This window comes from Podarcis erhardii (genome assembly GCF_964252035.2).
Source record: "Podarcis erhardii genome assembly, chromosome: 16".
Lineage (NCBI taxonomy): Eukaryota > Metazoa > Chordata > Lepidosauria > Squamata > Lacertidae > Podarcis > Podarcis erhardii.
The window spans coordinates 23,828,271-23,848,341 of NC_138514.1; the positions used below are offsets into that span (position 1 = coordinate 23,828,271).

The 20,071-nt window shown below is 43.7% G+C and overlaps 1 protein-coding gene across 1 annotated transcript in view; it reads left to right on the forward strand.

Moving 5' to 3' along the window:
• ADAMTS8 (ADAM metallopeptidase with thrombospondin type 1 motif 8) overlaps positions 1–12,231 on the forward strand; it is a 43,891-nt gene extending 31,660 nt beyond the window's left edge. Inside the window, exon 9 of the mRNA XM_081843087.1 lies at positions 97–12,231. Within this exon, the coding sequence (XP_081699213.1) occupies positions 97–829 (733 nt within the window). The 3' untranslated portion in view covers positions 830–12,231. The remainder of the gene's footprint in view (positions 1–96) is intronic.
• Positions 12,232–20,071: the final 7,840 nt, after the last annotated feature.

Below are 20,071 nucleotides of genomic sequence, written 5' to 3' on the forward strand. Positions count from 1 at the left end.
ATGGAGGAATGAATGAATGAAACTTTTTATTGTTTAAAGCCAGAGGCCACCACAGTATTAATATAACAAACAAACACGTCTCTTTGGTCTCCACAGATTTGGATATAACGACATTGTCACAATCCCCGCAGGAGCAACCAATATTGACATCAAGCAACACGGTCGCCGAGGGGTGTGGCCTGACCAAAACTATTTAGCCCTGAAAACGCTGGATGGCAAATACCTCTTGAATGGAAACCTTGCCATTTCAGCTATGGAAGAAGACATTTTCATCAAGGGGACTGTACTGAGATATAGTGGCTCTCTTACCACTCTGGAACGCATCCAAAGTTTCCAGAAGCTCCCAGAGCCACTTACTGTCCAGGTGTTGACCGTTTCCGCTGAGCTGTTCCCCCCAAGGGTGAGATACACCTTCTTTATCCCCAAGGACGTCCACTTCAGCAAACAGAAGAGCAAGGAGAAGAACATGGCCAACGTAATCAAGCCCATGCTAACGTCACAGTGGGTCCTGGGAGACTGGTCCGAGTGCTCGAAATCGTGCGGCTCTGGCTGGCAGAGACGAGCGGTGGAGTGTCTGGATGTGGAAGGGCAGGCCTCCTCAGCCTGCAACAAATCCCTCAAGCCTGAGGACATCAAGCCCTGCAGTGACTTCCCGTGCCCCATCTGGCAGATGGGGCCTTGGTCCCCCTGTTCTCAAACGTGTGGAGAGGGAATGCGGACACGAAGCCCCTTGTGCGTTGACTACACAGGGAAACCTATCACCTCAGAGAAATGTGGTTCGCCGCGGCCACCAGCAGCTACCACCGCCTGCATGCTTCAAGAGTGCTGAGGGCAGAGGGATGGCCAACACATGATCAGAGGCATGTGTAACATAGGCTACTATCCTGACCCGAACCAGGCTTGGCATGGCCAAGCAAGGATGTAGGTTTAAAGGCAAATGTGCACTATTTGACCTGAACAGGCCCTGCTGGGTAGACCTGTTTGAAAGAATAGCAGGCATTGAATACCAACCACTTTCTTTCTCTCTCTCTCTTGCATTGTCTTCCTCCAAATTGGCATCTACCTCAGGGGCGCGAGCGCGGAATAGCATGGGATTTTGGATGAATAATGGTAATTATTTTTGGAAAAATATTCTTTTTTTTCCCCAGGCCACTGTTTTACACCTAGGAGAATTTATAAACCGGTCCTAAGCTGGACCTGAATTTTGCTCACACTTTCCCCAAGCTTTTTTGTGGGTCTTATCACAGAAATGGCATCTAAGAACCTATCACTCTTCAAATACAGGGATACCCTCAATCCGTTTTTCAGTAGTATGCAGCTCCCATAATCAGTATAGCAACTACAGTATCTACTGTGGGCCCCTAACCCAGCCCCCATGTTGAATATCTGTATATAAATGAGCAGGCCACTTAATCCCACGCTGGCCATGATACTCGTAGCTCCTAATCAGAAGGATTCTGCTGGAGTAACTGACCTTCCGAACGTTGTCTCAGCTGCAAAACAAGGTACACAATTCAAACCTGTTCTGCAGGCTTTCATCAGGATTAGTCGAAGGCTTATTATATACAGTGTTTATTATATGGTGATGTTTTTCTTGCAGTGATTTGTTGGCCATGGTCTACAATAGACTGGTTCTCCATTAGATCAAACTTCTGCAGCTGACTGATCTGATACCCGCACTCTCATGTCATTGGGAGCAGCAGCATGAGGGACATAGAAACCCTGGGAAGAGTTGTAGCTCAGTGGTAGAACATCTCCTTTGCATGCAAGAGGCCCCAGGCTCAATCAAATGCAAGCTTAGCTGAAACCCTGGAGGGCCAGTCAGTGTGGATAAGACTCAGCTAGATGGCTCAAGGATCTAGCTCAGTATAAGGCAGCTTCTTTCGCCTCTCTTTTCACCTGCTCTCTGACTAGAGGATCATGTCATGGTTAAAAGCAGTGTGTGCAGAATGACACTGACATGCAGCATTCAATCCCCACCCCTGGCTTTTAGGGATTGAAAATGGCAGGTGTGGCTCATCCTCCTTTTCGTTGCCATGCAACAACATCTGCCAATCTGGAAGCTTTGTTAAGCTTAATAATAATGCTGTGAACCAAAGAAAGATGTTATAGGTTTAACTCTATGAAAGGTATACCACCACCCCTTATTTTAGGGAAGGGAGACACAACTGGGCTTCACTGAAGTGCTAGTCCTATTCAAAGCAGACCCACTGAAGTTAAAGGACATGACTAACTTGGGTTAATTGATTTCAACTGATCTACTCTGATTATTGTCCTTGAAAACGGTTCCTTGGTGATAACGTCACCAAGCAATGTCCCGCCATGGCCTAAAAATAAAACTCCCTTCCCAGTTGGATCCAGGCTTTGTAAATCAGGAAGTGAGTTCAGCAAACAAACTCTATAAACTGAGACACAACAAAATACGTTGAAAATTGACACAGGCTCATTGATCCAAAACATTTGGATGCCTTTGCTCAGTTGCGTAATACAGTCTAAGAAAGGAACCTCAGCCGTCTCTTGGGTTGAGCACAGTTTAGCATTTCCTTTTCTATGGAAACCTTTGTTGCTTCCAGGCCATTATGTGTTTGTCAGCTACATGTTTGGATAAGGCGATTATTCAGAAAAAGAAAGTGGAATACCTACTGTGTATTTCATTACTTGTAAATAGTTGGCTCAGTTTCAGTGTATATAACAATATGGATGTGATTATATTTACGCATATTTCCCCAGTACCTCTCCCCACCCAACAGCTTGCTTTACTTGTGGATTTATTATATGTACCGTGGCTTCATACTGGCTTTCATGCTAAGGTGACTCAAGGTTCATGCACATGAAACAGGGAAACAGTGATTAAATATCACATTACAGCTATTGGATCAAGGAACTAGGCATCAAAGCTAAAGCAATTTCTACTGTCTCTGCTTTAAGTGTATGGCATCATGCTCATAGACAGTGTTAACATTCCCAAAGCTGATAAGGTCATATCCACACCACACATTTAAAGCATTATGAAACCACTTTAACAATCATTACTTCCCCCAGAGGAACCTGGGAACCTTAGTTTGTTAAAGATGCTGAACTCATAGAGCTACAATTCCCAACCCTCTTAATAAACTACAGTTCCCAGGATTGTCCATGACTGTTAAAAGTGGTATGTGAGTATGGTATGAATGTGTGATCTACTGTATTTTTCGCTCTATAAGACGCACCAGACCACAAGACGCACCTAGTTTTTGGAGGAGGAAAACAAGAAAAAAAAATATTCTGAATCTCAGAAGCCAGAACAGCAAGAGGGATCGCTGCGCAGTGAAAGCAGCAATCCCTCTTGGTGTTCTGGCTTCTGGGATAGCTGACCAGCCTGCATTCGCTCCATAAGACACACACACATTTCCCCTTACTTTTTAGGAGGGAAAAAGTGAGTCTTATAGAGCAAAAAATATGGTATATATTCTATAAAGATATTGGTGGCTTTCACATGCTTTGGCTACTCAGTTTCTATAAGCACTTTTGGAAAAGCTGAAAAACATCTCCCCTATGGTATTTTTTTGGCATTCCTTGTGAAAAAGAATGCAAGAATATTGACAGGCCTTTGATTTGATCCAGCAGGGCCTCTTCTTATGTTCCATTTGCCCTTCGTCTCTCAGTTGCCATCAATCTGATTGGATACATGATATTCTGGTGCCATCCTCTTCACCATGTGATCCCTTAAAAACCATGTGTTACCTAGGAAGAAAGGGAAAGTAGCAGCTCGGAGAGGACAGGAATGGTGCTGAAGCTATAGCAGCCAGGGGAAATAATGGCAGTATGTAGAACTTCAGAAAATATTTCCGCTGAATCAAAACTGCAACTTTCCATCCCAAAAAACTAAGAGAATATCCAGCAGATGTTGTTATTTTGCTAAATCTTTCATATCACCCTTGTATTCCAATTCTACCCAAGACTTTGTGCTTAGGATTGTAGCTCTAATTACTGTGCACCAATTAAAAGCCCTACATTCTTCATAATGGCTTATCCATCCTTAAAGTTCAAATCACTATATAGTTTATAAAAAGCACTGGAGAGGCCTCAAGCTTAGGCCCCAGTACTATTCTTGCCGCTGGGACGCATGGAAAATAGAGTTCCCAGTCCTTGCTTTTCTCAGTGAATTGAACTGGAATGCATCATAATCGATATTTCCCATGCCCCCTGGCAGCAAAGGAGATGCTCGGGAACATAGATTGCTGCCGAAAGCAGAAAGAATCTAGTTCCCCATGCTACCTGGTAGTAAAAGGTGAGCACCCAAGCCTTAAGCTTGACACCTTCCCATCTCTCACTAGGGCACGCTTGCATTGAGCCGTACCAGGATAGCAGAGAATATGCTTTAATGGGGAAGGTTCTGAGTTCAATCTCTGGCATTTCCAGGGACAGTGAGAAGAGAACTAGGATGGCCAGAAGCAAAAAAGGGCAGGACTCCTGCACCTTTAATAGTTGTGCAGAAGAGATTTCAGCAGGTGGAGCTTGCGTGACAAGCTGCTTCAGAAAGCAAACCTCAGCTCTATAGAATAGAGTTGCAGGGAGGAAGGGAGGTTGAAGGATGCAGCATTGCTAGTGGATACTCTAGTCAACTGTTCCTGTTCAAGAGGACAGAAATACTTAAATACTTACACTGAGTTCCAGGAACTATCCTCGCTATCCATTGTAATGCGCACGTTGCTCCAATGCTTGGCAGTAACACTATCCGGCAGCCCTAACTGTATATCACATTTCATTCTGAATCTTACACCAACAGGCATGATCCTGCTAGTTGTTCCAGTGGTTAAATACTGGAAGGCAAAGAACAAGTTAGTGCAGGAGGCACATGTAAACTTACACCCCCGTCTCCTAAGCAGTGAGAGTTGGATTCCTCTGAAATTAATGAGATTCAGCATGTAGTAGGAGAAGCATGTGTGTTGGGGAGCAAAGAGTGGGTTCTCGGACCTCTGGGGAAGGGCCATAGCTCAATGGTAGAATGCATTCTTTGCATGTGAACAGTCCCAGGGTTCAGTTTCCAGGTACGTCTGAAGAAGACTCCCACCTGAAACCCTGGAGAGCTGCCCTCAGCTAGTGCAGACAGGGCTATGCTAGTTGGACCAGTACTATAAAGCAGCTTCTTATGTTGATCACACATGCTAATATTCCAGGGGTTGGAAGCAGATGACAGTGGAGAGCTAGTAGGTGTGGAGAGTTATGCACCCCTCCAAGCTGCCACTTCTTTCCTGCACATGCTCCTCCTCAACCTTGCATTTGTGATAACTGGAGTGTACATATTTGTGAAACAAGGGTGTGCCTCCATAACATGTGGTTCCTTCCTCACTTCTGCTTAATCAAGACCATCCTGAGATATACTGTCTATCAACTGAACATTTTATATCCCAGTAAAATACTTTTATATAGAGAAGGCTTTAACATACAACATACTTTCCTCTTTCCACCCCTGTATGCACTCAGAAAAACACACAAGCAGTAGTTGCAAGGAATGATGTGGTACTGACAACAAAATCCTGGGCTTAATATGTGCTTAAAGGTAAAGGGACCCCTGACGGTTAGGTCCAGTTGTGGCCAACTTTGGGGTTGCGGTGCTCATCTCGCTTTATTGGCCGAGGGAGCCGGCGTAAAGCTTCTGGGTCATGTGGCCAGCATGACTAAGCCGCTTTTGGTGAACCAGAGCAGCGCACGGAAACACTGTTTACCTTCCCGCCGGAGCGGTTCCTATTTATCTACTTGCACTTTGATGTGCTTTCAAACTGCTAGGTTGGCAGGAGCTGGGACCGAGCAACGGGAGCTCACCCCATTGCAGGGATTCGAACCGCCAACCTTCTGATCGGCAAGCCCTAGGCTCTGTGGTTTAACCCACAGCGCCACCTGCATCACAATATAGGGGCACCCTATTCCTTTATCCACCTATGGACTCAAAAACCCAGTCTCTATTTTAGTGGAACCTTCAAGTCCTGGAACCTGCTCATTTCTACTGTAAGAATTAGTACTCCAAGGGTAGCCAACATGGTGTTGGTTACCCATATAGTAGTCTGTACACCATCAGGTCAGTCCTGGTTTGTCTAATGCACCTTTGCCAATCAAGTGCCCTCCAGATGTTTCAGACTACAACTCCCATCAGCACCATCCAGTGCATCAGTTTAATGAAGGCTGGCCCAACACCTTCCTTTACACTTAGTGCACAACGGGCTTATAACGAGCTTCCTCCTGCATCAAAACCTGTGTGGTCCTCCAATTTCTTTTCTAAGGCCCCCAATGTCCAAATGACTCAGAATTATATCCTGAATTAACTTGGTGTTGAGGAGGGGGAATAGCTTGTTACTTAAGAATTCACTTGTATGAGAAACTAGGCTGGATTCAACCTTAAGAAAAGCAGATTCGCTTTGTTAAAGTTCCATCTTGACACGTCTGGCAAAAGGGTCAGCATGGAGTCTCCCCACAATTAAATGCCGCCACCTTGTAACTTAACATGACATTTGGCATCCTTGCTCAAAGTAAGGCCCCGTGCTGCTCTTCATGTAAACAAACCAAGGAAAGCACTGGGCATTTGGGGACAAAAATAGGATAGTTTGGCTCTTCCTGCTTTGGAAATGTAATGCCCATGCCCATCTGTACTATATACTGAAAGCAGTATCAAACCACTTTAAACAGGCATGGATTCCCCCAAGAATCCTTTGAACTGCGGTTTGTTAAGCTCACTGAGGCTTGTTATGAGATCCCAACTCCCCTGAGTTATAATTCTTAAGAGTGGTTCAGTAGTCAATTCCTTTTCCCAGGGAACTCTGGGAACTATAACCCTGTGAGGGAACAAGGGCCTCCTAACAACTCTCAGCACCCTTAAAATTAACTATAGTTCCCAGGAGTCTTTAGGGGAATATGTGACTGTTTCAAGTGCTATGATACGGAATTAAATGTATAATGCAGATGGAGGCCAAAGAGTTAGAGACATTCTACTGATTGCAAATCTTGAGGTGGTAGAATGCTAGACTGAATCACATCAGACTGTTGATGAAGGGGTCATATTTTCCTGAAATGCTTCACTTGGAAAGCTTCCTGGATCCCAGAGAGGGCTGCCCTACTCTTTTCTCCCTGACGTGCTAGTTCACGGTGTACAGAGAGTTTCTTTACATGAGGGAACATTGGCAATGACCCCATCTACTGTTCAATGGTACAGTCCAGAAGTCTGCCAACTCGTTCTGCGTAACGCATGGAACAGCTCTTTGCTGCTGCTGGGCAGCAGAAGGTTGGTGTGATCAAAGCTGCTGCATGTTTCCTCTTTGCTTTTTCTTGTGGAAACAAGGCACAGGCAGATTTCTGTATCTAGCACATGCAGGATTTTTGATGCCAGCGCTGAAGGTCATTCAGCATCTGGCTGTTGGGAGATTGGGAGATGTGGTGCATTCTTGGGAAAAAGCAATGGAATTCCGTGGTGCTACTTGGCTGCTCCCTCTCGGGGCTGAAACAGTGCGGAATGTGCTCTGGCAGCTTTGAGACGGGTGAGTCCAAGGCAAGGATGACCCTGTTTCCTGCAGATGGCAACCTTTCAAACAAAGCCACTCTGCACAGTGGGTGCAGGTTTTAAGATGGGCTCTTCAGCTGTTGCTGCTTCGGCTTTGTGTGAAGGCTGCATGAAAAGGAAAAGAACTTTTCTCAGAGGATCCACCATTACGCAAGTGCTCTGACCCTCAGCACCTTTTTGACAATAAAGGGGAAGCTGTTTTTGTTCCCCTTGAACAGAGCCAGTTAATGACTGCTTAAAAGCTATCCCGCTGGAACGGCCAGAGGGAGAGAACAGCTGCAGCCTGAAACAGATATAGTTGGTAGTGATCAGGGATGGGTGAATCTGCCAATTTAGGTTTCTCTCACTTTCTCACTTTTCCAATTTTAAGTTCAGATCTCCACATTCCACATCTGTTTGTGTTCTCTCTCTCTAATCCTGAAACTTCAGCAGTATTTTAGTGCAAGTTTCTCCTAATATACACATAAAGGTAAAGGTAAAGGTACCCCTGCCCGTACGGGCCAGTCGTGTCCGACTCTAGGGTTGTGCGCCCATCTCACTTAAGAGGCCGGGAGCCAGCGCTGTCCAGAGACACTTCCAGGTCGCGTGGCCAGCGTGACGAAGCTGCTCTGGCGAGCCAGTACCAGCACAGCGCACAGAAACGCCGTTTACCTTCCGGCTATAAAGCGGTACCTATTTATCTACTTGCACTTAGGAGTGCTTTCGAACTGCTAGGTGGGCAGGAGCTGGGACCGAAGGACAGGAGCTCACCCTGCCGCGGGGATTCGAACCGCCGACCATACGATCGGCAAGTCCTAGGCACTGAGGTTTTACCCACAGCGCCATCCATGTCCCTTAATATACACATAACTGTATACAATTAATATACTTAATTATCTAATATGCATAGTAACTGAAGCATCTTATGTTTTCAGTGTTTCTAAATGTTTATCTTTGAAGTACACAGTGACTAAAAAACTCTCCTTTCATGCTGAATAGGGTGGCTGTAGAATACTGGGACTCTGCTACAGAAATAGGGTAGTAAGGGGTCTCTGACTTCGCACCATGACCCTGGACTACTGCACCAATGCTCCCAGCCCTGCTTTTTTAACAGGATATGCCAGGCATTGAACCTAGGACTGCCTGCACACAAAAACCCCATGCCCTTCTCCATAAAAGGGAATTCCAAATCCTCTGGAGGGACAAAAAAGGAGAAGAGGGTATATTTAAACCAGGGAGTAAGCTCTGGAGTTTTAGATCCCACTTTTGATAGGAAAGAAAAAAGGTTGCCTCAGTCTTTAACCACCAATTTGAACTTTGTCTGGTCAAAAAACCTTGGATGCTCCCACTGCATTTCAAGGTTCTGGGTGCAACCAGAAGCAGAAATTCCTAAACACCAGGAGGACAAAAAGTAGTTTGAGAGACCTGACCAGTACAGGAAATACTGGAACTCTTAGCCAGAAAGCTTTTCCTTGCCAAACAGCTATCTTAATTTTGTAGACACAAGACATTTGGCAACAACAGTCCCACTCTCCCTTTTTGCAGGATGCAGAGAGCTCCTATAGAAGCCAAGAACATTTATTACCCTATGAAGAAGGTTGAAGAGAAGATAGGGTTCCTTATGACTGAGGGTTAGTTTCCTGAGCCAAACCACAAGTCTTGCACTTCACATTCTTTCAGATATCTGGGATAATCCCTGGATGTTCTCCTTTGTTTGTAAGAAATAATACCTATATTCCTCTCGCTATTTTTTGTTCTTGTTTCACATTAAACTGCAGTTTTTTTAAAAAAAAAATAGTATAAATCGTTTTACTGGTATAATACATTTCCCATTAAACAAAAGATGAATCCAAGCCATACACTATTTCTTCTGGGATGTGTATACCAGGGAGTTGTATGCAACTAAATTCTACTCAGAGTAGGCTCACTTAAGTTAATGAACCTAAGTTAGTCATGCCCGTTAACTTTAATGTGTCTACTATATGTAGGACTAGCCCCAGATTTTTTAATGTGCCCTTTAAAAAAAAGTCAAGCCAGCTGCAAAATTTGGTATAGTGCTAAATTCTACCCCTGCTGTATGCAAATCAGACCTATCTCTAATAACTGCAGGAAGACTTCATTTATCAGGGGGAATATCTGGACTTTTTTGAGAAATAGAATGGGTAGATAAGGAGAGATTACCTGCTATTTATATTTACATATTGTGTGATGCTACCTGGAGATCAGGCAAAAGCAGGAGCACTGTGAAAATGAGTTGTGCTGTATTCTGAAGAGAGAATCGTAGAATTGGAAGGGACCCTGAAAATCTAACCCCCTGCAATGCAGGTATATGCAGCCATCCCATATGGGGATCAAACCTGCAACCTTGCTGTTAGCAGCACCACACTCTAACTGAGCTATCCAGTTAGTCAAAACATTCTTAACATCTGTGAGTTCTTTGTTAGCCAACCAAACTTTGCATCTTGTCTTGCCTGGTAAGTCAAATGCTAGATCAAAGCAGCACATGCATATTTGTTCTTCCATGCATCCATCCTTTGCCTTACAAAAAAATAATGAACTCCCAGCAGATTGGGAGAAAGGGAAGAGGTACGCGGCCAGTGTCACAGGCCCAGGCTAATGGGGCACTTGTCAAGAGGTACCCACTTAAGCCAGCATTTCTCCAACACATCAGAAACTTGCAAAACCGTTCCCTCCCCAACTCACTGGAAGAAGTGACATGTTTTTCCAAGGCAGGAAAAGTGCATTCATACCACATCTACCATGCTTAAAATCCTCTGTGTGTCTTCACCCCATGTATGAGGTCATCTACCGGAAGTGAAATTCCAGTCACTCTAACATGATGCTGGATGCTGTCCTTTCCCTGATTCATTCTTCTCTCTCGCAATGCACTTCCAAAAACTCAAAAGGTCACTGTGTGCGTCTTTTCTGTCGGGCTGTAAGTAACACTTCTTTGGAATATGCCCGGCATTTTAGCCTGACATTTTCCTGAGGCTGTGTTAGAGATGTACACTGTCATAAAGCCTGTGCTAGTCTTGGAATTGGGGAGAGCAACATCTCATCTATCAGTACTGTCAGTGCAGCCCGCTGTTTGGTTTTCCCTTATACAGAAAAATAGACCATACTCAGTAAGCTGCTCCTTTTAAAGCCCAATTTGGTTCTTCGTACTGTTATGCTTTGCTGAAAAAAAGAAAGAAACAGTAAGATGTATACTTGGGAGAGTCCACATATTCCTGAGGTTATTGCTGGATTTCAACTGAAGTGACGTTCACAGCAAATTTGGAGGTTCCTTCTTAGGTGAAACAACTAAGAAACCTCAGAGGATACACACACCCCAACAAATTGGATAAGATTAAATATTTCTCAAAAGGGTTTCACACAATCCCAACTTAAACTAGTTTAGGGACCCCTCTAGAGTCCTTTTTTATTGTGCATTTATGGTCATTTCTGCTTGTGGTGGGGGTATCTGGGTAGTTATACATGATTCTGTTTTCAATAGAGGGCCAAAAGAGAGCCAGTGTGGTGTAGTGGTTAAGAGCGGTAGACTCGTAATCTGGTGAACCGGATTCGGGTCTCCGCTCCTCTACATGCAGCTGCTGGGTGACCTTGGGCTAGTCACACTTCTCTGAAGTCTCAGCCCCACTCACCTCACAGAGTGTTTGTTGTGGGGGAGGAAGGGAAAGGAGAATGTTAGCTGCTTTGAGACTCCTTCGGGTAGTGATAAAGCGGGATATCAAATCCAAATCCAATACTGTTCGTGCCTATAAAGGTTTTGGGGCAGACCTAACTGCTTTGCTTCCAATCAGTGCATGTCCCATAGCTTTCTGCTGAAATCTTGTAACTTTTCACACCACAAATTTTATGTGGGGGTAGAATGTCCCGCCTCTGGTGCGCTACAGCACAAGGGTGCTCCTCCAGAAGTCAATAATGCGGTAACATTGGGGAAGTATCACAAAACAATGAAGCAAAATAATGTGTGGACTGCCCAGTATAATTCCACCACTCATGCACTGTTATTGTGTCAATGACATGTTGTAGAATACATGTCTGCACCCACCCACCCACGCAAACAAACTTAACACCAGTCTGGAAGGGCCCTAAGTCTGTAGCATAAAGATGCTTCCTTGGGGATCATTCCACTCAAATTCTGCGGTTTGTCTTCAGCCCCATCCTCCTGACTCTGCACTGCCCACTCCTGTAATGCTACTATCTTTTTTGCATTTGGAATGCCTGCCTGAATTAGCCCTTCTTTTTTCAAATAAAAACAAACAAACAAACATGTAGCATTGATGGTGATGTACGTAAAATAAGTTATATACAGGATTTATATGTATATATGTTTCCCTTCAGTGAAGGACTGTAGCATTGTACTGAGCCTCTTGTAAAAGGTATTTATTTTGTGTACAGTAACTGTCTTTGGAGGGGTGGGAGAGAAAGGGTGACTGCGTTACACAATGCTGCTGCCTCTCCCACCTTCTCAATTGCATTTTATGCATGGGGAGGGAAATCTCACTCTTTTCTCTCAACTGCTTACTTGCTCAGCTAGAATACCCAGTAAGCTGGTTCTAGTCAAGCTTTGCAAAAAAAAAAAAAAAAAAACTTTCTAATTTTTTAATAAATGTTTTGTTTTAACCTTCTTCTCCCCTCCCCTTTAATCTTCTAAAAACAGATAGCCAGATTGTAATGCTAGCATTTAGCTGTGAATAAAAGACTTCCTCAGTTAAGATCCCTTTGTTTGATTTCCTTTTTCTTGTTTTGCATTTGGGATTCATTCCAAATTTCCACAGCTATAAAACTTCAGGGTTATGCATACACCTTTCCTGTTTAAGGTGGAAACCGAAATTGTATAGTGGACACAGGTCAGGGAAACCCAGCTAATTATCAACAGCTTAAAAGTGTCTGTGTGAGAGCATGCAACCAGGGACAAGCAGCTAACTCTCATCACAACTGCTACCACCCTCCTTCCCAAGTCGCTTCTCTCACAGAATCTTTAAATTATTTTGTAACACTTGAGATAAAGCACAAGCTACGACCATAGCTGGTGAAGGTTGGTTCATTTGGGCAAAAGGAGCACAGCTCCACCAACCTCAGTCAGCCTTCATCCAGCCTCCACCTCAGCCTGCCATCTTCCTTACAACCAGCCCAAACAATGGCACTGGCTGTCATCCTGGAAAAAAGTGACAAGCAGAGTGCCACAGGATTCTGTCCTGGGCCCATTATTGTTCAATACCTTTCAAAAGGAATGAGGAGATGCTTAGCAGTGTTGCAGTTGACACCAAACTGAGAGGGGTAGAAGACAGAATTGGGGTTCAATATGACCTCAACAGATTGGAGAACCAGGCCCAAACTAACAAAATGAATTTCAATAGGGACAAATATCAGGTTTCTGCACATAGGCAGGAAGAACGAGCTACACAAATATAAGATGGGGGCCACCCGGCTTGTGAAAAGGATCTAAGGGCCTTAGTGGACCACAAGCTTAACCTGAGAAATCCAGTGTTGTTGAGTTGTGGGTGAACATCAGACGACACAGCGATTCTTCCAAAGCAGCTCTTTATTTGTAAGCTGGAACAGAACTGAACAGCAAACAGCTCAACCAGCCTGCTTTTATAGGCAGCCGGCTATCAACACTGTAGCAACAACAGCCCAGGGTTTCCCGCCTAAAGTAACTGACGTGGACCTGAGTGAAAAGTATATACACAATACCCCTGGTGGCCAGGGTGAGAACTTTAATACATAACAAGTGTGGTGTAGTGGTTAAGAGCGGTAGACTCGTAATCTGGTGAACCGAGTTCGATTCCTCGCTCCTCCACATGGAGCTGCTGGGTGACCTTGGGCCAGTCACACTTCTCTGAAGTCTCTCAGCCTCACTCACCTCACAGTGTTTGTTGTGGGGGAGGAAGGGAAAGGAGAATGTTGGCTGCTTTGAGACTCCTTCGGGTAGTGATATCAAATCCAAACGCTTCCTCATCTTCTGAGTTAAGTAGAGAGACCAACCTGCAGGAGACCAACCTTTTGGCACCATCTCTTGCAATCTACTAACCATTGACATGGTACAATGAGTGATGTATGCAACAAGCCGTGGAAAATGCTGCCAGCTTCCTCAACTTAGCAAGAATTGTAGCCTCATACACTTCTCTCTTGTGTGTTCTGATGTATATCCTCTCTACCTATATCTATAGCCAAAATTTAGTTTATTTGCAATAGCTTGTTTTATCAATGTGGGCATTTCAGATCACATGAGCTCTGTGTCTATAATGCAGCACCTCTGCAAATGCCCCACACTTAGGTCACATCATGGCTACGTTTTATTTTCAGAGCATGACATGATTGCCGATTTATTATTCTATTTATACACAGAGGCTGAGCCAAATACGTGTCTAGCATTCCACTTGAGGAAGGTAAAAATATAACTGGTGTATACAATACAAGGAAATGTATTTGTTCCTGAAAAACAGTTTCATGTCTTCTTCAGAGAATAGAGAGCAATGGGGCTGGAAAATCAAAAGAGAATGTGAGCAGCATATTCTGTTTCCAAAACAGAAGGAACCTATGTGAGATACAGCTGCACACTGTGGCCACTAAATTTCCTCACATCATGTGACTCCCATGCTTAAATCCCTTCACTGTCTTCCTTTCTACTCTCAGATCTTGCACAGACCATTTATTAGAGATGTGCATCAATAAATCTTCCAAATGAATTTTATCTATAAAATCTCCAGAGAGCCATATAAAAAAAGGATTACAAGATGAGATACTGCATTGATTGCAGGGTCCAGTGGCATCTTTCTGTATCAAGCTTTGAGCACCACAGGACTGTTTCTCAGACTGGAAATTAAATTAGTCACAAGCGGTACTTGACAAATGTATCAGATTCATCAGTCCGCAAATGCTTCTCAAAACTTTGCACATCTCTTTGTGAGCACTGGTTGGTACAAATAAAGGCATCATTTATCACTTCCCTTATCATTTTCGGTCATTCACATTTTGAAAATTCTAATAATCAGCAACACACCTTTTTTCATTGCTACCTATGGACCACATCCTGCCAACCACCAGAGGACTAGGACTTGAAGTGTTGGGTGCAGCATCGAAATCTTCAGGGTAGCTTTCATAGCAGACCACCATTGAGTGAAATGATAATTTCCGCTAGCGTATTTACACAGTATACTTCACTAGGGCCTGATCCACTACACACAAGGATGAATTTTAGAGGATGGCTGCTAAGAAAGCCCAACAGAGTCTCCTTCTCCTCAGAGTATTGCGGAAGCATGATGTCAATCAACATTTGATGATCTCCTTCTACGGGTCAACAATAGAAAGTGTCCTTTCATACTGCATCACGGTGTGGTAAGCTGGTTTGACATCATCTGACAGGAAGTGCCTACAGAGGGTGGTGAATACAGCACAATATATTATGGGCTGTCCCGTGAATCCACTGGATGAAATAGCGGAAGAACGTCGCCTCAGGAGAGTGAGGAAAATTCTCAGGGATGATTCACACCTTGGCCGGCACTTTCTTGATCTCCTGCCCTCACACAGAAGATATAGAACCATGATTAGTTGCACCAACAGGGTAAAGAACAGCTTCTATCCGTGGGCTCTTAGGCTGCTGAATAAAAAGATAACAACAGGGCAACTGACTTTCGGGTTTGGTGTGCGTGCGTCAGTAAACGGGGGGAATTAAGACTAAGAGAGCTGAGTGGGGGGTGCTCGTGTAATCTCACTGTATACAAGTTGTACAAATGACAATAAAGTATTTCAATTTCAATTTCAATTTGGATATAACATTGTTTTGGAAAGTGGCAATTAGTTAGGTTCACCTTTAAATGTGAATGGAATTTAAATTCTCCCCTATCCCTAATACCGGTAGGGGGCTTCCATTTCTAAAGAGCTACTACCAGCAGCTGTATGTGTCAACTAAAAAACATTGTCTTTGGAATGATAGGAAAGTACTGTCCACGCCTGCTTTTCCCATCTTGTACTCTTGGGCAGCTGATGGGCCCCAGTACTTGCGTATGCACTGACACCTGTCCTGAACCCACATGCCAGGTGAATGGTGAGCCACCATTTAAATTTTCTGCAATGCTCCAGAACAGCACTCCTGCAGGGGCATTATGGGAAATTTAAATGGAAACTCAGAACCAGTGGTTTGAGTGTCAAACTAGAATCTGGGAGACTAGCGTTCAAATCTCCACTTGACAATGAAGCTCACTGGGTGACCTTGGGCCATCGCTGTCTTTTCACCTAACCTACCTCACAGGGTTGTTGTGTGGATTAAATGAGGAAGGGGAGAACCATGTATGCCACCCTCAGCTCCTTAGCTCTGGGATTTAAGTTCAATAAATAAAATAATAAATAGTCACCTAGTGATTATCACAGTGCTACCACCACCGCTGATAAGCCATTAACACATGTAGGCAGGGTGCCCGCTTCTTTGCCAAGCTTCAGACTAGTGTCTGCTTTGTCTCTGGTGTTAAATCTGTGATGACACATTCACACATGACAATAACGCTTGCATTCATCAAGTGATAACAGTGGCGACCAGTCCAAATGCGCCTAGAGCTGTGGTTTAAAGTTAGGAAACCCTCCATTGAGAAGGGGTCCTGGAGAATAAGGACTAAACCTTTTAAGTTTTCAGAATAAATCAAGGAATGGCATAGTGGTCCTCTAGGGAGACAATAAAAAGCTGCAATCTTTGCTGTGAACTCTGATGTGGGAGATTGTTAACTTGGAAAAGCTGAAGCGGCACATAAGCAAGTCAGTCTATTTTCTGGCCATGGATGATGCACCGTCTAACAGATTCCAAAGCCCCAAACTGGAACAGAACTTCGTCTCTCATGTTAACGGGTTTTGTTCCATTTTAAATTCTTATTAACTTTTTCAAATTTTATATTTCAAATTAAACATCTTCTATTAAACCATACATTCATTGACTTCCCTTCCTAGGTTCATTTAATATATCCATCACTCCTGCATATTTTAATGACAGGCTTTGACTTTAATGGCTGCTTGATCAGAGTCATAATGCCAAGATTTCAGAGACAGGAAAGTATGTTATCAGAAAAGGAATGGTGTATTTCAATGCTGTAATGTTGCCAATCATCCCAGGAAGAGGCAATGCCATACAGGGTGAAGCAGGGAAGGCACAGGGAAGAAATATGCCAGTTGCTTTGCAGGCAATGGAATGAGCAGCAATATGCATGCCAGATATAAAAAGAGCAAAAACAAACAAGACTATGATCAGGGCACCAAAGATTACTGTCATCACTGCTATAATTAATTGTTCTATTATATTATCATTATTTATTGTTATATTAGATTGCTGCTGTTGTTGTTATAGTAAAGGCTCGTTTCTGTGTTATTTGATTCCAGAGGGGGGAAATGTTTCCAGCCCCCTTAACCCAAAAAAATGTGGGAGTAAAGTGATGGAATTTGTTGTGGTATACTGCCTTACAGTACTTTCCTGCTGTTTTCATTGGGGAACAGATATAACATGTGCAGAAAGAGAGCATTCTTGTGCCATCCCATGCCCCCTGATGTGAATGGAATTTAGCACAACATGCCTGTATAGCAGTCAAAAAGCCACAATTCCACAATGCAAGAGGTACAGCAGTGTGAAAGGAACATTAAAACGGGGCAAAAGTGCTAGCAATATAATCAGGAAAACTAATGCAATATTCCCGATGTCTGAAAGCACCCTTTAAAATAATGAAGAGTTGGCTAGTTTGCAACATCCCTGTGTTACATTCCCCCCCTCTTCTGTGCAACAGCACAGCTGATATATACCACTATGAGCTATGCAAGTGGATGTACAGTTTGGATGTACATCCTAGGGCATGTCCCAGAACTCTCTGCAGCACACAATGGTTCCACTGCAGGTATGCAAGTTCTGCTTGGCAGAGAAGTTGATGCAGAAAGAGTTCCCTTACTCTGGACATTTTGGGGGGAAACATACTTTGGAAGGAAAGAAGACACAGCAGGAGCAGAGACAAAGATAAGGAAAATGACTTTCTGGCAAAGGGATGGTTCTTGTCATTGTCCCTGGGCGTCTGCTTTAAAGAATGAAGGCTCTACATGCTCAAGTCAAAAATAAATCCCAGTCTTGATGGCAGGAAGAACTAAAACTGCCATGAAAGGAAACAGCCTGGGTGGGGAGCGGAATGATGAGAATGGATGGGGTCAATCAATCACAGATCTAGGTTGTCAACAATTATCATGAGAATATTAGTCATCTCCTCCATGGTGATATCAGAAAGGCAATTGTGCCACAAGGGCTATCGTGGAGCCAGAAGATACAAATGGGTGTCCACCTTGTGCAGACAGGAAGCTCAAGATTTTGCATCCAGATTTCCCCAGTTCAGGGCTGGTGGACTGCTTTGATGGGAATCATTAATTGAATGATTCCCTATGCTGTGAGGGTTTTTAAATAAAATATGGAGGGGTTATTTCCTGGAGTTGTGATAACACAAAGCATTCCATCGCAAGGCAAAGCTTAGAGTGTTTCACAGGAAGCCATCATCAAGTGCTACAAGCTGTGAAGAGTGATACAAAACAGTTCCGATAAGCAATGGTGAGCTCCAGGCAATGGCTTCAAAGATGCGGCCAACAAATGTTCTTGCAACTGAGACTTTTGAGAGCAACAACTTGTGATAAAGGCTCTGAGAGGGAGCATGATAAGGACTTTCCAACTAAACAGAGGAAAGTGTGCAGCTGAAAACCTCGGCAGCAGTGGCATTTTCATGGGAAGTCTCAGTTAAAATAATAAGCATTCTGCAAGTCTATATGTTTCCAATACACTGTCACACTCCAGTGTGACCAAGAAATAGAACTCAGAAAGGGAATGTGCAAATGAATTGACAATTTTCAAATGCGGGATCACCAAGGCAGAAGATAAGTTTAACCTGGCTTTCATTGTTGCTCACAAGCTGACAAAGTGTGTATAGAATGTACCCCTAGGGATCATTGCAATGTACAACCTTTTATATACAAGAATTGAAACAACAGGTATTTTTCTAGATCTGCACATGCTCAAAACTCTATTTCCAATCAATGGAACTTAAAAATCCTTCGCTTTGGCTGGATGATGCCCACAGTTTGCATAATAGATCCTTGCTGGAATGATGATAAAAGATGATCCCGTATCTAAGGAAACAAGAACTCAAAATCCCAGCTGGAATAAAGAAGCACAGCCGCTCCAAGCTCTATCAATTGTTATTATGCCAGTTCAGGCTAGCTTGCTAAGGAATCTTTATTTGAAGCATTCAGAGGATACTAATTCTAGATGCCACCTTCCGCTGTGATGGGTTTTAAGAGGGAATAAGGGGAAGCTTACATCAAGGGGGCTCACAATTAAAAGTTCTTGGATGCAAAGATGACAAGCTCAGCTGGAACATATGCAGTGCAGCTGCAGTGTTTTCTTGCAATTACTGGGCAAGGGTTATACAACTCTTCCCTTCAAGTACCACACAGTGATGTATAATACGCAGAGAAAAGAGCACCATGGAGTACGCCTCATTAGCCATTTTCTTTCCTAAGTTTCAAACCAAAAATCATCTATTGTATGTGAGCAACCTAATGAGGCAAGCAGAGACTTCAGCCAGGATTTGGGGAACAGGTGTGCCATTCAAGTGTCACTAAGAACAAGAGATAAAACTGAAAAGATTAAAATAAAAAACCAACAAAAACCTAATAGCTTTTCATAGGACAGATCAAAAGTATAGTAAGGAGGATGTAAATTCTTTGCATCCACATCGTTCCAATCTGCCTTAACAGAAGAAACCATGCAAAAGAATAGGATGCAGACAGGAGAAAGGCAAATGTTAGATTTTTGGACCAAACTCTGGGTTAGTGTAGGCTGAGGACAGAGATTACATATTACAGCAGCATGGATCATTGGGGCAGGGGGAAGTGCACACACAACAGCTGTGTTCAAATGTACAATTTTCAATCCAGGCAAAATGTGAAAAATGTTTTTGCTTGCCGACAGTGTTAATTAGAGAAATGTTACCTGTGGAGGGTGACCATTGGCGAGTTTCCAAGAGTTCAAAAACTCAATGGAAGTTTAGCCCAATGGGGTGGTGGTTGTTTTTTGAAGTTTATGATTGTTATGGGGGAGTGAATGATGGCCATATAGTTGAATAGATTTATCCAGTGCTTTTTGGTGTATGTATATGTGCTAGCACTCACATCTCAATAGAAAGTGCTGTGGGTGCCAGCACAAAATGGCTGCCATGGGCAGCAAAAAAGAAAAGGGGGCCAGTACTTTGTACCAGCGAATAAAGGTAAAGGGACCCCTGACCATTGGGTCCAGTCGTGGCCGACTCTGGGGTTGCGGCGCTCATCTCACTTTATTGGCCGAGGTAGCCAACGTACAGCTTCCGGGTCATGTGGCCAGCATAACTAAACCACTTCTGGCAAACCAGAGCAGTGCATGGAAACGCTTTTTACCTTCTCGCCGGAGTGGTACCTATTTATCTACTTGCACTTTGACGTGCTTTCGAACTGCTACGTTGGCAGGAACAGGGACCGAGCAACGGGAGCTCACCCCGTTGAGGGGATTCG